General features: G+C 39.0%; 1 protein-coding gene across 2 annotated transcripts in view; it reads right to left on the reverse strand.

The window, feature by feature from the left end:
* Positions 1 to 15348, reverse strand: part of LOC116736392 (calcium-activated potassium channel subunit beta-4) — a 28128-nt gene extending 12780 nt beyond the window's left edge. Inside the window, exons 1-3 of one of the 2 annotated variants that reach the window (XM_032588816.1) lie at positions 15200 to 15348; positions 13726 to 13945; positions 8340 to 8510 (exon numbers count right to left, since the gene is read on the reverse strand). In XM_032588816.1, coding sequence (XP_032444707.1) covers positions 8340 to 8510; positions 13726 to 13890 — 336 coding nt within the window. In that variant the 5' untranslated portion in view covers positions 13891 to 13945; positions 15200 to 15348. Of the gene's footprint in view, positions 1 to 8339; positions 8511 to 13725; positions 14296 to 15199 lie in introns of those variants that run through there. The other variant, XM_032588815.1, reaches the window with a different exon arrangement.
* Positions 15349 to 17514: the final 2166 nt, after the last annotated feature.

The following is a 17514-nucleotide window of genomic DNA, read 5'->3' on the forward strand; positions in this document are numbered from 1 at the left end:
AATTTATTAAAGTTTACTAGACAACTTAAATGTTCTTAGGCTGTCTATTTACGTGTCTAAAAAAAGGGTAACAGTGGAGCTGCTTGAAAGCAAAATGGAAAAACATTTAGTTTGTTTTCATTATCACTTCAGCCGCTAAAAGCAGCAAGTTTCTAACCGTCCTGCTAACACACCTTCGGATTTCCATTCAGAAGGAAGAAAATCAAGTTTGAACCACTGGAGGGACGGCTGCAGCAGGAGCTATGTGCAACAAACAAAATCTCTTTAAGAAATGAGCTCTCATGTGGAGTAATCCTCATCACAGCCAACATCTGTGTGGAGGTTTTACAGATCACTGGAGGAGCCAAAGCAGCTTTAGTTGGATGGACAGACTTTCAGGGAAGGATGTAGTACCTTTCAGAACAAGTGGAAAGCATTCTGGGAAAGCAACACTGTCTGAACAAACGTGTATAAACGCTGCTATGTTCGGGGGTAACGGAGGCTGCAGTGCAAAGAGTCGGGCTTTGATGAAAGTTATGTTTTATGATCAACCAGAGGAATGTTCTGAACTCCAACCAGAGTTCACAGACTAATCAGCTAATGACCTTCCAACACAGGGAAGTAATCTATTTCCTTTATTCACCCGCTGGTAAAGGTGACCTATTATACTTCCTTGAGCAGGTTAGCATAAGGTGATAAAAAAATACATGTTCATTATATTATTCGCATAAAATCATATTTAGATGAGATTTTAGTCAGCTCAGTTCTGCCTATTTTGGCCTCCTGCCACTTTAAACCCAAATAAGCCGCTGCTGGCCACGCCCCCCAACTCAACGTTTACACTAGCAGGTGAAAATAGCTGCAAACAAATGTGCAATTATGCAATCGTTACATATTTAAAAAGAATTAGTAGTGCCTCCTGCACAACCATCTAGAATGCAGCAAGTGGATTCTGGATGTTAAGTCAACATGAACAAATCTGTCTTATCCAGCAGCCATTGTACAAGGCATACAGCAGTAAAACCAGCTGACCAAATATGAGGGAACTCTGCTTGGGTTGCTAGGTAACGGGTGGAGTGCTGGGGTTGCCAGGAAATGGCACAGTGTGACTCAACAATTGGAAAGTATTTGAAACAGCTCATTTTCCAGACACCAAAAATGATTAACTTATTGCCAAAAACAGACTGGATGTTTTTTTTGTTTTTTATTAAGTGCTTGGACGGTTTCTAGAAGCAGCAGAAACCAAAACGAAAATATAAAAATATAGAATGTCCCCTTTAAACATTTCTCAACCTGAAAGGAAACCTGGATTCACCTCCACCGCTCCAAGGGCAGCAAATGTTCTGATCACATCCATATAAACACACACACACCCCGACACACCCCCACACACCGACACCCTGAGCCATCTTTCCTTTATTGAGGTCAGGAGTTCATTTCATTTTTGTTCCTACAGAAATTATCTGTAGAAATAAGAACAGGAAAAGTCTAGAAGGATAATAAAAATGATGTGAGTTGTTCCTGAAGGTTTTGGACCTCATGAGGACGTTATTATGGCTCCACTGAAGGGCAGGGTCGTCTCACCTTTAAGGCTCCGAGTCAGGTTTAATTAATCCTTTTTTAAAAACAAAAGCACTCTTAGCTCGGCATACATCCAGCTCCCCTTAAACAGAAAATGATGAAGTGCCGTTTTTCATCAGATAACCACGCAGACCTGTAGCTCTAATTAAAATGTGACAAAACCATCAAACCTGAGTGTGTGTTGATGCATTACCATGCAAATTAGAGCACTCTGATCAGCTGATTCACAAAGTGTGAAGTCAGTCTTTACTGTTTTTCATTTTGAGTTATGGGAGGGAAATGATGCACAGAAAAGCTGCAGCACTGAACCATTTTCTCCAACCAACCTGCAGGTAAGTTACCGTAACAACAGAATGAGTAATTTTGTCAGCTGATGCAGGATCAAGATTTTATTAAAAACAAACATCACGGTGGCTTCACACCTTCACAGACACAAATATGTATAGATGACCTGAATTTATTTTAATTTTGTGGTCATAACATTGTTAAAATGAGTTATTAACTCATTGGGAAGTGGGAACTCGGAGCTGGGTTTGACGTCAGAATTTCAACATGGCGGCGTCCATAAACTCTTACAAACATCATTTTAAGTTTTATTTTCCATAAGCAAAAACTTCTTTCAATTTGTTCAATTTAGAGTAACAGGCACTAAACACGTTTCCACTGTGTTACGTTGATGAGAGGAGCGGCCATGTTAAAACAGGAAGTTGGCCTTGCAAGTCATAACTTTGGTAGTGGGACTTGGAAATCCAATTTGCATGGCATTCCAGTTTATTTTTCCAACTGGGAAATCAGAATTCCCCAGTTCTGAGTACAACTGGAACGCAACATCAGACTTTGAGTTATATTTTGAGTTTTTCAACTCCAGTTGAAAGAGAAAAAATAAACAAATCTCAAAGGTTAAAGATGGCTGTATTTACAATGTGTCTACAATAAGCACTTTTTTGTCAAATATGTTGAAAAAAATCATTGAAAACATGAATGAGAAAAGCAGTTTTGGGAATTAAATGTTGAAAGTGAAGATGAGAACTAAATTCAAAAGGTTTAGATGGTGAACTATGAACATGAATCAATTCATTGTAACCAAACTGAACTGAGTTTTAAGAACTAGTTCATGTTAAGGATATGTAGTGATCCATCTCCTGGGTTTGTTTCTTGAACATCTTTGCTTCACATACACAGACTGTGAGCTGACGTAGATCTTAATGTCATGTCAGTCATTTAGTCTGCGGGCGGCTCCATTAACTAACCGCCCCCTATAGACACAACACCAATTAACTGGGAGAAAACCTCTCTTCATCTGGCTCTCAGTCAGCCGGTTTACATCCACAAAGTCCATTTCAGACGAGTCTGCAATTAATGCTGCCTGTGTGTCTGCTGGTGAAAGGTCACAGAGCTCAGGAGGACTTAAAGGTAAATGAAATGTTCTTTATTTTCTCTGTTTATTTGCTGTCAGTCAGCTCTAGCAGCTAGAAATCACAAATACAGCAACAGCTGCACAGATAGCAGAGCTGTAGTTCTCTGAGTTTACAGTCACTTCTGATGCTGAAAGGCTCAAACTTCATGCTTTCATTTATCTACAATTAATATTACAACTTCAGTCTGATCACTCATTAGCTGTATTACTGGACCTGCAGCTGGTTGACTGCTAATGATCCACATCAAACATCAAACTGCAGCATAATTACTAAGTTAATACAAGACTGGGCGATAATGTTGAAAAACGCATCACAATATAATCGCTTCATATCAGTCCGTATCGATAAGTATTGATTAGTTTTTTGTTTTAAATATCTGAAATACAGCCCAATTGAAGATGTGACCATTTCTGTTTTATCTACAGTTTTCACTTCACATTTTTTTTTATTTTTAAGCAGTTATGAGGAACAGTGGTGAAACCTTAAACTGCTGCTGCACCAGTTACTCAACAGGTTGTTGCTAGGCAACCAAGGAATGAGAGAGTTAGTTGAGCGGCTACGAGCGGTTGAGCAGCTAAAGCCGTTCCTTCGCTGTCTTGTTCTGGATTGGAGTGAATATCATCAGACGTGTTATCTATTGATATTGATCATGTATCTATCTCAATAAATATCGTTATTGATTTATTGTCTAGCCCTAAATTAATGTTTAATATAATTTTACTTTAAAATGTTACACTTTAAAATAAAGTAAACCTGACAGCAAACTGACGATTCAAATAAATGAAGGCAATGATACGTCACCATGGTAACAAGAGATGGATTATCCTGACTCCAACATTAATTCCTGTTGTGATTTTGGACGTTATTAGAGCCAAAAAAGTTCAGATTTTTTTCAGACTCGTGGAGTTTCTTATTTTTCACACCCGATGTGAAACAAGGAGAGTTTATTTTAATACTTAACATCTCTAGGAGTGATCCGGTAACTGGGAATTAACTGAGGAGTTCTGGGGTCCTGTTATCGGGACCCCAGAATAAGTTACAAACCTGATAGCACATTGCTAAGTACGGGGGAGAATCTATGATGCTGCGGGATTGTTTCTCTTCCAAAAAGTCTGGGAACCTCATCAGAGAGTTCAGCATCAGGAACTCTCTGGAAAACTGAACATCGCTGCAGTTTTCAGCAGGATAATGATCCAAAATGTACAATTTTGTTATTGGTGAAAAACAAAAAATAATTCACTTTATTCCTTATACAGTAAATCTGAGCAACTTTTCAAAAACACATGAGTCATTTAGGCCATTTTTTTCTAACTTCTTTTAAATGTGAAAATAACGACAGTAAAATGTCAATGCAGCGTATTGAACAGTTTCCTGATGATTACTTTTTCATTCTTTATAATTATTCTGCATTCAATCATGGCCTAGCGGTTGTTTGTGTTCTTGTTTGCCTTTCTGTGTGATTGGTTGAGGATAAACAGAGTTTAATCCCTGAGGTTAACCTGGCGGTGATGATGATGATGATGTAAGGAGTGGGCGGAGCCTCCGAGGTTTCCTTTCTCCCTCTAGGGAGATTAAGGGATTCCTGAATGAAGCGTGACTCGCCCTCCCTCTCTCTCCTCGTCTCCACATTATCGGTCGCCATGGCGACGGAGCACCATAGCCGATGCGAGATCTCTGCCCTCTATATTTACTCTGTTGCCGTGGTGACGGCCCGGCCATGCGGCGAGGTTGGAGGGGGGTAAACTTCTGGGTTAATGTAGTGCCGTTTTATTATTTTGGCTTGAATCTCACAGATGGTAAAGACAACTGAACCTCCCAGCTGTGCTGCATTCACTGATCTCTGGAAATAACACCTCAGACTTCAGCTTAACATATTAAATGATAATCTCTACTTCACTGATTAAGACATGTAAAAGGGCCGCTGTTTTCTTTCCATCTAACATCCGACAGAGGTGGGAGCTGATCTGAAGTGTTAAAAAACAAAATATTTTTAAACTTGACAGTCCTCAGGCAGGCTGCAGCTTTTAATTAATGCTAATTGCTGGCAATGTCCCCAACATGTGCCAAGAAAAACCATTTTAAAATCTTACTGCATGAACCAGGCAAACTCTGACCCAAACTACCTGAATGTTACAACTAAAATTTTTGGTCTGTCTGTACAAACTGTATTTTGTGTTTCCTGTTCTGAGAGAAGTGATGAAGTGTGTCTCATAAAGCAGCTGCTGTGTCTCCTCTGAGCTGGGAACAGAGCTGGACAGAAGGTTAATGGGATGAGGGAGGATTGTTTTTACTTTTTAGACCCGTTATTTTAACAACTTACATAGAATAAGTGGAAGACGATGGATTTTACAGATGTATTTTTCACTTAGATGTGATGTTTCTGACCTGAACGAGTCTACAGCTGCAAGCCACAAATTTTTTCTCGACAGTCTGAACGGACAAATCTGATCTTTCCACCTCCCAAAAAATCTGATTTGAACTAAATCGGATATCTGATTTTTATTCAAAGCGTTTTCAGTCTGAACGGTCATGTCGCATTTTATCCAACATACAACGTTGGTGAGAGACATGCATCATAATTCATAATAATTCTCCTCCAGAAAAAGACAGACGATTATTCTGAAACTATGAAAGCAGTTTGTGTCAATGACATCACAATCCCACCACTCTTGGTTCTGACTTCACATCCAACAGACTTCTCTGCTGAAGTTTCAGGCAATGCTCCACAAACAGCCGCTGCTAATAGTTTATCTGGTCTTGTTACAGTCTAGCGACGATCCTGTTGGCTCCCATTGTTGAATAAACTTATCCATAAACAGCTCAAGTCTTTATTACTTCTGTAATCAGAGAGCTGAAGTGTGCCATCCACGTTCTTCTTCTGCGCTTTAAAGTTGTAAACACATAGAAGTTTGATAGCAGTCGCGTTTAACCATACCTCCCCAACGTCTGGTGTCCAAGCTAGCAAACCTTGGGCTCCCATCAGCCACCTGCAGTTGGATCCTGGACTTCCTAACAGGTCGCTCCCAGAGGGTCAGACTGGGCCCCCACACCTCCACTGCTCTGAGCCTGAACACCGGATCGCCACAGGGTTGCGTGCTCAGCCCACTTCTCTACACCCTCTACACTCATGACTGTGTCTCCAACCACCTCAGCAACAAGATCATAAAGTTTGCAGATGACACGACTGTTGTTGGTCTCATCTCAGGCGGGAAGGGGGAGCTGGAGTACAGGGATGAGGTGAAGCGGCTGTCAGAGTGGTGCAAAGTCAATAACCTGCTCCTCAACACCTCCAAAACAAAGGAGCTGGTGATCGACTTCAGGAAGAACAAAACGGACATCCAGCCTCTCACCATCAGTGGGACCTGTGTGGAGAGGGTCCCAGTGTTCAGGTTTCTGGGCATGGAGTTGGAGGACAAGCTAACCTGGAGCACCAACACCAAGGAGCTGTTGAAGAAGGCACAGCAGAGACTGTACTTTCTGAGAATACTCAAGAAGAACCGTCTCCCCTCAGACCTGCTGCAGGCCGTCTATCACTGCTCCATAGAGAGTGTGCTCACGTACGGTCTGTGTGTCTGGTACGGCAGTAGCACATCCGTGGACAAGAAGGCGCTCCAGAGGGTTGTTAGGGCAGCAGAGAGAACCATAGGCTGCCCCCTCCCCACTATGGAACAGATTTACACTTCCAGGCTCCACAAGAAAGTTTTGGACATTTTAAATGACTCTTCACACCCTGGCCATGGTCTCTTCCAGCTGCTGCCATCAGGCAAGAGATACAGAGCAATAAAAACCAGGACAAATCGCCTAAAAAACAGTTTTTACCCGATGGCAATCATGGCACTAAATTCAAAGGCATAAGAACTTCTGCTCTTGACACCACTTTGTTAAAAATGTAAATTCTGTTGCGACACCTCCAGGCGCTGCAACCATCTTCTGATGTCTATTTATTTCTCATTTTGTAGTATTTATTTCTTTATCTTTTATATGTATGTATATATACAGTATGTATATTGTATATTATGTATATAAACATAACCTGCATTTTAACTCGAGTCGAGAAAATCTCAATCTCGTTGTAATCTGTTGATGACAATGACAAATAAATCTTATTTTATCTTATCTCTTATCTTAATTAGTAAAATGAAGGACTGAACAACAGAAATGTTATTTTAGTCATTGCTAAGTCGTAGCCTTAGCAACAACCGTCTCCACAGAAGAATTGTAGTTTTTCCTGATAGACTGTGGTAACTTTTATGTGGCATCTGCTGTTCTGATCCCTGATCACGAAGGCTCAGCTCAGATTTTGAAGCCCTGAACAAACTGAGAAGTTCACTGGAAAACCTGACGTGACGCTTCTAACATCAGCTGCTTCTTAATGACGACGAGGGTTTTTAAACGCCTCGTGTGTCTCTGAAGTCCTGAACAGAAATAGATTTAGACGGCTGCAATCCAAAAACCGAGCGGGCAAACACTCCTGGCTGGATGGAAAAAAACAGCATCACTGCAGCTGTGCCTCCATTTTTATCTTCATCTTTCACATCATCCTCAATCGCGTCTTTTTACATTTAATCTCTACTAATTCAGAACTGCGTACCTTTACAACAGGTGCTGTTGTATGAATTATTGTATCAGTTTCCGCTCATCTAAACACTTTCTAACCAGTTTAAGTCAACCCCATGGTTTATAAAGGCCAAACTTCCTTATTTTAGTGCAGATTCAGAATAAAAACAGGCAAAGTGAGATTTTAAGAGACAACCTGTTGGCTGCAAACTCCACTAATAAACTTCACTGAAAAAGTAAAAGATTTCTATATATCAATGACATCGACGTGTAGATATTAGCAGATTATAGGGTGATTTCCCTCCTCAGGCCAATTTGCAGGTTGGTGTGAAACATAAATACACAAAAAAAATTGTAATAAAGCCACTACAGATACAAAATGATACAAATTTGAATATTCATGTTAACATCTCCTCCCTTCTCTCTGCCCATTTCCTTTCTGGTAACTGTCAAAGGTTTCTAGTACCAAAAAAACCCCTAAAAATAAAAGACATCAGAGATGAGAAAAATCTACTTGAGAACTTTTTCTAAACTGTATCAGAGTGGATAAAACTCAAACAAAAACCTGAGAAGTTTGTTAATTAAAAAACAATGGAATCACAAAGTGAAAGAAGAAGCCATGATTACAAAAGATTAGTTACCCAGCCTCTCTTATTCAGGATTGATCCAGCTGATGAAAACTAAACTTTCCCCCAACAGCTTCAACAAAGGCCATTCATGCTTGCTGATAGTAAAGTTGTGTTAGCCAGAGAGGTCGATGCCACTCTAATATTTGCTGGATCTCAGAGAACCAGTGGTGTTTACCTTTGGATTGAGGACCAGCTGCTGTTCGTCGAAGTGCAGCAGCGCCACAGAGTTGGACTCGGAGTTGTTGACAAAGATCTGCAGGCAGGGATACAGAGACGTTCCCTTACAGTCGGCTCCGCACGTAAAAACACACTCAAACATCTCCTCAGGACGCAGCACAGACACCACCTGCGAAACAAGATGGATGATCAGCAGAAGCACCAATCATTTACCGTTTACACCAAAATCAAAATGAATATGTGTAGTTCTGGGAAATCACTTTTGAAAGGAAGCTTTAATTAATGCCTTGAAATATCTGAAAGTTTCAGAGAAGTACACTGCAACATTCTGGGTGTGTGAAATAAACAAATGTGATGCTGTCTTATCATATCCAGTGCAACATCTGAGACACATGCAAGTGTCTTTTGTCACTACTGACATTTACCACTGGACTGAAGCAATTAACCTTCTTTAGTGTTTATCTACCAATCAATACAGGACAGTTTGTAACAGGACCAACACCAAACCCAACGACATTTTACAAAGAAGAATCACATTCTGTCATGGAAACCAGAAAAGACAAGAAAAGTAGAAATTAGCAATTAGAAGTTTGTCCAAAAGATGAGAGAGGAGTGGCCTCTGCTACAGGAGTGATGACCTCTCATTAGCGGTCTGAAACGACGAGACGGATGAACAAACAACACACGGAGACGACGCCATCAATCTAATCTGCTTCTATAAAAGTCAGACGGTCTTCACTCAACGGGCCAAAGAGCTGCAGTAAACTCAAGTTTTCTGATTTATGTTTTATTATGTCACAGATTCACTAATGGCACATTGGAAGAGCGCTCTACAGCATGACCAGAACCTGCACAATTCAGGGAAAAACCCTCCAAATGACGCATGAACATCAGTCCAATATGATGCAATAAGCTAACAGCCGAATAAATCATCTGAATAAATTCATCATCCACAGCACACAGCATAAAGTGCAGACGTTGGAAGCCTGTAATTCATTTCCTGCATATATTCCCAAAGGCTCTGAAATGCCACAGCCTAAAGAGCTGGACAAATCCACTTTTCATCGACAACCGAAAAGATTAAAATGACTAAATCAGAAACAAAACATCTGTCTGAGGCTGATTGTTTGACTATTTTTAAAAAATACATTTAATTGTCAACACTAAAGGTCATGTTGGTCTCCTGATACTGAACTGACCTCTTACAAATACAAGACTTTACATTTATTAGTGGCCAGCGACAGAAGCTCCTTAGAATAGGCAAAATAAAATCCATCAAAATAAAACCATGGTGGTGCTTCTGAAGATGAAAAATGGGTTAGATCCTCTAACAACATTAGACTTTTGATTATCACTCACTGATATAAAGACTTTGCCTCTTTTTTACAGCCAAGTCTGGCTTCTTAAAAACCTGAGTCTAAGCCAAAGTTTGAGACTTTACAGCTTAGGTCGACCCAAAGTCTTCAGTCTTTAGAACGTGAATCTAAATAAACTCTTGAGTCTAATCCAAAACTTAAAGTCTTTTGAGCCCAAGGTCAATTCAAGCCTGGTCTTTAAGATTGGTAGATCTCCATTCCTAGTCCTTGAGTTATAGTTCACGACCTACATTACATCTTAAGTCTTTAGTGGTTGAGTTTGAGTAAAACAAAAAGTCTTTGAAGGCCAAGTCCAAGTCAAGTATGAAACACTAATTTTATGACTTGAGTCCAAGTCTGGAAATCAAGTCGCCATCTTTAACATAAAGTAGTGGTGAGAAAACACAGACAAGTGTGTTCACAGCCATGGTTCTAAATCTTCATTACAAGGAAAAAACTGAATTGTTTTCCTCCACAAAAATACTAATCCTGATGTTCAAAATGGTCAGTTGTGTTAAGCAGCTTGTGAAATATTTCTCTGTTTTCAGTCAGTTGTCAGGGAACCAAAGCACTTTACCGAAAAGAGTCTGCCTCCTTTAATCAGGTTGTTTGACTTACTGCTGCCAAAACGGATGGCTGCACCGAGAACTGGGCTCTCCAATCATATGGAAACATCAGGCAGCAAACACTTAAGTATACTTTTGGCTTTTGTCCAATTTGTGAACACATGATACTTCAAAGTATAATCTTCCACAAATGTGATGAAGATTAAAAGAGCTAGTAACCACTGTAAATACAGCGTGTAGCAATTACAGTTTCTATGGAAACCAATAGAGAAATAAATCAAGACAATGACAATAAAATGTTCATGGAATTAAAGCAAAACTGTAAAAAGATGACAGAAACAAGACAGCTATATACTTTCTAATACAATGTATTGTTGTCATTATTATACATCTTGATTGCAAGTCTGTAGACCACAAAGATCCAGCAGGAAAATGCGACGTAAATCCAACCCCCCCCCCCCCCCCCCCATTTTATATTTGACATTTTCAGTGGCCGTCTGATCTTTCACCACAAAAAAAAATCTGATTTGTGCCACTTTCATCTGTGGTATTAAATTTAATATGTATCCAATAGTTTTCAAAACATCTGCAGCCTGAATGATCATGTCTCATTTTATCCAACTTTTACGTCATTGATGTCAGTCAATCGTAATAATTCGTCACCAGAAGAAGCCAGACGCGGTAAATTCGGACATAAACAATGTTTGAAGAAAGTCTTTGTCTTCTTATGATTTTGGGACGATACTGTTGGCTCCCATTTCTCAACAACCTTAAAATCGATCCATAAACCGTGGCGTGGCGTCCATTACTAGCGCTGGAAACAATGAGCTGCTGCATGACGTCAACGTTTGGGGATGTAAAAGGTTTTCAAAGAAGTTTGTATAATTAAATATGATCGAAATCAGACAAAAGTTTTTGTCAGATTTCAGCAAAAAATTGGAATTGAGCATCAACACCTGATGTGTGAACATAGCCAAAGTTATGCAAGTATAGATTTCCAATGCAGGATTTTAAAAATGTGTAAAAACCCAATGCCAGTTGTCACAGTCTTAAACAAAGCTTGATTTTGAGAATATTGTATTTTCTTATCCAGCACTTTAATTAGAGCAGGGTTCACTCAGCAGCTGGTGTAACACTTTCTCCTCAAACAACAAAATGAGATGAAGTTTCTTTATGTAGAAAAAATAAACTTCAGTAGTTTCACTAACATTCGTCTTTTTCTGACACATAGCCAGACTCTGCAGTCCTAAAAAAAACTCAGAAACTGCAGATCTGGTTCTAAATGGTGTAATTATCTGAGACTGTTTTAAATAGACTTAGTTTATAGAGCACTTCTGTAGCAATTGGATTGCAGGATGACTACATTTCTGTAGAGTCAATGATTCAGTTCAGTCAAGGCGTCTCCAGATGATTATACTTCTATATAATATTTACTGTAACTGGGCGTAAAACTCCCCGTGAATGGACAGTAATATAATAAATTAAACTGATTTAAGCTGAATTTGATACAAAGCCTATTAATTTATCATTAAACTAATTGGACTAAAATTAATGAATGTAATTAAACTGTGCAGTCAGTGAGGCTGTGATGCACCAAGCTTCCCTGGATGATGAGTGACAGCTCAGCGTTATAGATCCTGTCAGATCAGATCAATCATGTTCCACTGATCACCTTCACTTTGCATCAACTTGATCAACACTGAGCAACATCTGATCACTACAGCCTTCTTCACTGTTTAAGGAATTAACTGGTCATTACAAACAGGTTGGAATCTAACCAGTATCACACATATTGGTCATATTAAAGCTGCTGTTTGTAACTTTTATTATATATATATACATATATATATATATATATATATATATATATATATATATATATATATATATATATATATATATTTGTTGAATCTGTCACGATGTTGTGACAGTTTGGAATGAGACAATCTGTGAAGACCCACCCAGTGCTAAATAAAAACAACCAATCACATCCTCCGTTTAGCATCCCCTTGATCCCTGTTGTGAATGCTAAGGCTACTTAGCATAGCCATTGATGACGGCGGATAAATTGTTTTCCAGTAACAATAAGTTGTTTCTGCCATTAGAACATTTAGCTGCAAGTACAGGAGGTTGATTGACAGCGCTAAGATCTGCCTCCTGGCTCTGATTGGTTGTTTTTGGTGTTTCTTCAGATGGCAATAGCAGCTCAGGGAGAAGGTGGAGGCGATTGATCGTTTCACAGATTATGTCTCATATTAAACTGTCATGACTTGGCAACAGTTTTAACAAATATGTAAAAACTTTTTTTTTTTTTTAAAGTTACATACTGCAGCTTTATTGAACACTGGGTAAGCAAAATAAAGCCTTCAGTAAAATGCATCAGTAATTTTTCAGCAGACATAAATGCAGTCATAATATAATTCCTGTCTTTGTGTTGATATGAATAATTCTGCAGCTGCAGGTTATTTTGCTGGTTAAGTTCAGTTTTAATCAAGTTTTGTGACCCAACTTTAAGAGTTTTATTTTTCAGTTTTTCACTAATTTAAGTACAAATTATTGTATTTAAACCAGAAATGTTTCACTTTGTTAGCACACTTAGCAGAGACTTTAGTAGGTACACCTCAAGGTCTGTGGACAAGGTGAAGCCGATTGTCTGAAATTCAAACCGAACATCAGAACAAATGGGGTTTAAGTGACTGAATGTGATGTATTGCTGGTACCAGATGGACTGGTCGGACTGTTTCAGAAATGTCCCATCTGCTGGGATTTTCACAAACAACCACATCTGACCCTGCTGGTGTCAGAGAGCAGAGGAGAATAACCCACTTCCAACAAACTAAATGGAATATCAGCTGTGAATGCACAGCATGTTAAAACTCACAAAGCTGGTAGATAAAACTGGGAACATCAGTTACAATCCAAAAAGGATCAATACAATTTGTAAAATATGTGACTGGCAAAAACATAACTGTGAACATAAATAATAAAAAATGGAAATGACTGCCAATAAAAACTGTGTGGTGCAGTTCTTAATCATTCATGGCTTTCCTTGCTACTTCTGGGCACCAACATATGAAGTTATCCCCAAAGTAAACCACAATAAAACACATTTATTTTTACTGTTTTATGGAGTATCGACCAAGCTTCAGAGTCTGCATCTACAACATCGTAAAATTAATGCAAATAGATGCATGCTGCACCGTTAAGGGCTCCCAAACATAATTAACACACTAAATCAAACTCTTACTGGGCCAGATGACTAAAAAAAGTAGCAAATATATTTTCTTTCAAAGTGCATTTTGGAATCTACCTAAAAAGTTTATTCAAAACTAAAACTGCATTAATAACATAAATAACCTGCAGCGCGATTAATCGCTTCAACCGGTATAATTTCAGCTCGGTGCGGGTTCGGTCCGCGGTTCTGACCCCACCGGAGCGCAGCGCAGCTCGCCGCCGGGCTCACCGTGCAGTTGGCCGGCTTGCTCTGCAGGCTCTGCAGCGTCGGACTGAGCCAGCAGAAGCCCAGGATGAAGAGGCTGAGGATCCCGCAGGCGATCAGGAACAAACCCAGCCGGATGCTCTTGTCCTCAGCCTCGGAGTACTCGTACGACACCCGGATCTTCGCCATGGCAGCCCCGCGGAGACCTCCGCCGGCATGGAGAGGAGGAAGCGGGGATGGGTGGCTGAAAAGCGGAGGGAAGGAGGAAGATGAGGAGGAGAAGCGGCTGCTGCTCACAGCCTGAGTTTAATCAGCGGCTGCTTTCAGACTCCGAGTCCGTTTTATTTACTCTCCCTCCATCCTTCACCCCCTCACCATCTCTCCAATTTCTGTTGCATCTATTTACTGAGATTTCCATAATCTGCCCTCCTCCCATCCCCGTCCTCTCTCTCCGGCTCACTTTCACTCTGTTTGCTTCAAAAACATCACAAAACGCTCCGACAACAACCTACAACAATTGTTTACTTTTATATTTTCTCCAACTTACAACTTTAACATTTGTTCAACAAAATCTTAATTCACTGGATGCTTCTTTGTAAAATTTTAAGTCACCTATTACAACTAATGTATGAAGGAAATACAAAAAAATATTAGGTTTTAATAAAGATTTCACTCATTTATCAAGGACAGAAATAAGTGCTTTTAAGCTGAAAGAGTCTGGTGGTTTGGGGGAACTTCCTGTTCGCCATATTGGAGGACAAACAATAGATTAATATTTTTCTTCCACGTCTGAGGACATTTTTAACACAGGATATTAACACAGTCTACATATCTGATAACATATATACTAAGTTCAGACCAAAACCATTGGTAGATTTTGGTTTAAAGTGATAATAACATAAAAGCAATATGAATGTTTCGGAGCAACAAAGCCAGAGCCACAACTTTAATCTGATAAAGAATCAGTAGGAAAAGTTAATAAAGATGTGTGTATACATCATTATATAGGGTAAAAATAATTTTTCACCTAATTTATTTGAGGTAAAAACCAAATAAATTGCTCAAACCCCCCCCAAAAATTAAAACTTCTTTTGTGCTGTATTATCTTATGAGTGATGAGTTATTTCCTGTTACAGAAAATAAATATTTTAAAATCTTTTATTTTTATTAGATTCACATTAACAACGCAGAATGACTTTTGTATTGTATTATATTATATTATATATACCGCAACCAACATTAAATCACAAAATACGCTGTTCAAAGTCTAACAAGTACTTAATTTACGTTAGGCTGTTATTGTGAAGTTGTATTAATTCACTTAGCTAACATGAGACTACAGAACAGACGCTGATGTAAAAGTATGTAGGACCGAAACTGACATAAATAAACAGACATTTAGCTACAACGTTGAAAGCCAAAACTAGTAACAAGTCAAACTATCAAACCTGAACATCCTGAACACAACAAACAAACATCCGGGGAAAAGCTAACTTACTTAGCATTAGCAGTTAGCTGCTGGAGGCTCAGCTGTAGTTCCCTCTGTTTGCAGTGAAAACCGAAGCATCTTCAAAACGTCTTTCTGGTCCCGATAAAAGTCCAAACCGGCTGTTTTTAATATTTGTTGCCGAAATATGACCCGCCTGCTAAACTTTCTCTACTTCTGCTTCTGTGCTAACGCCTCTCGGTAGGTGCGTTTGATGGACTATTAAAAAACCGGAATTTTTATTAGCGTGTTTAATTTAACCTGAGGCTTTCACGACTACTGAATATTAATGCTATGTGTTGACCACGGTGACCATTAAAACATTAACTTCTCCAGGCCAGCTACATAAAAGTTCAGAAGAGGACATGATGAGCTTAATAGATTATATTTGCTTTGGCAAATCCTCAACACATTTTAGTCCTTCAAAATCTAATATCGATTTATCGCCTTGCTCTGCTCTGATGAGACCATAATTCAACTTTTTAGCCTAAATACCACAATGCATGCCACACTTTTAAGAGTTATTTATATAGCAATAGAAACAAAAAACAACAAATTGCTTTCCTCTTCAATATTTTGCTTGACTTTGTGCAGATCTGTCACATTAAATCCAAATATCTGGGAGTCAGTTGTTGACTGATGTGGGATTTGTTTAAGAGGAAGAATAACTTTTGCAAAGCGTTCCCTGGTGAAGACTCTGCTGCCAGCAGCTCATGTCTGAGCTTGACCTTCTCACAGGTTCAGGTGTTGACACTCCTGGTCACATGGTGCAGCAGTGTGACAGTTTCTATGGTTTCACCTTTCTCTCTCTCCTGCTGTAGTGATGTTCGCTCGCTCCAGCAGCCTGATGATTCAATCCAGATCTGAGTTTTATTACGCCGCTGGCTGCTTGTTGTTCTCTCACTGTTACAAGCTGCATGAGATAAGCCTCTTAGTGGAGGAAGAGCACATCAGTCTCGCTCAGAAACACACTGGACACTTTTACACCTCGTTCTTCATATGGGAAGGATGTGATGAGCCATGAATAAAAATGTTGTTACTTAGTTTATTGAGAGCACAGAAAACAAATGTGACCTACTTCTAGTCAAAACCTGAGGTGAAAAATTATCTTTTTGTAAACCCTGTTTAGAATGTGTTGTCAGCAGGTGGCGCTATAAACTACACTATTGTAACAAATATGAAAATAGGCTGCATTTAATTTCCCTTTGGGATTAATGAAGTGCTTTTGAATTTGATCTGAATTAGATTTTGTTGTTTTGAAATAGGAGTTCATTGCAACATGTTCTACTTAAAGGATTTTACTGATTTAACAGGTGAAAAGGTAAAAATCTGGTGAAACTAAACTCAGTTGAACTCAAGAAGTGGTTTAAGTCATGATTTCACATCAGGTGAGTGATCACTGTTCATAATTCCAGGTTGGTTTGGACTTTTTTCTCCTTGAACAAATGAAATCATCATTTGAAAACTGCATTTTGTATTTAACTAAAGAATAAAGTTAGTTTGATGCCTTTAAATATTTAGGCGTGACAGAGTATTTCCTAACAGCACTGCAATGTTGCTTTTAAAAACATTAATCTAAACCACAGAGATGATTAGTTATATTTTCTTCATTTAATTTATTTTAATGATTCCGTTTATTGATGAAAGTTTGTCTGCCCGGGTTTTATTTCCTGTGGGTTTCCCTGTGTGTGCAGTTTGAGATGCAAACAGTCACCTAAAATGTTCCTCACGGACCCAATGATCAATGAGCCGACTGAGATTTGATCGATTTCCGGTCCTTTTAGCCGGCGCCGAGGAGAGCTGAGGGTGTAAAGAAATAAAAAAGATTGCTCTGGGCGAGGCTGCTGTTCTGTCTGAGTCACCTTCGGTTTGTAACGACGCCTGGGTGAAAAATGTCTCTAAAACAACCATCACTTCTTCCGATGAGACATCAGCTGATAGTAAAACATTTTACCTGGAGCAGCTCTGTCCAGCTGACAGAGACTCAGAAACATCTCAAAACTTAGAATGTCATGAAAAAGTTCTAGATTTTCTGTCCTTCATTTCAGAAACAGAGTGAAATATTTCAGGTGTTTATTTCTTGTTATTTCAACAATTCTGGCTTAAAGAGAATGAAAACTCTCAATTTTTAATCCCAGAAAATTTAAATATTATGGAAAGATCATTGCATGTTCATAGAAAGTTAAGCGGAGGGAAAAAATGCACTAATAACCAGGGTAGCAACAACATTGAGCTTCATAAGGAGTGAAGAAAAACTGGAGTTGGAACATTAATTTCTTATTGCTACAATAAATTATCCAATTTATAGTTAATATTTCTAAATTACA

The sequence above is a fragment of the Xiphophorus hellerii genome, chromosome 17 (assembly GCF_003331165.1).
Source record: "Xiphophorus hellerii strain 12219 chromosome 17, Xiphophorus_hellerii-4.1, whole genome shotgun sequence".
Taxonomy (NCBI): domain Eukaryota; kingdom Metazoa; phylum Chordata; class Actinopteri; order Cyprinodontiformes; family Poeciliidae; genus Xiphophorus; species Xiphophorus hellerii.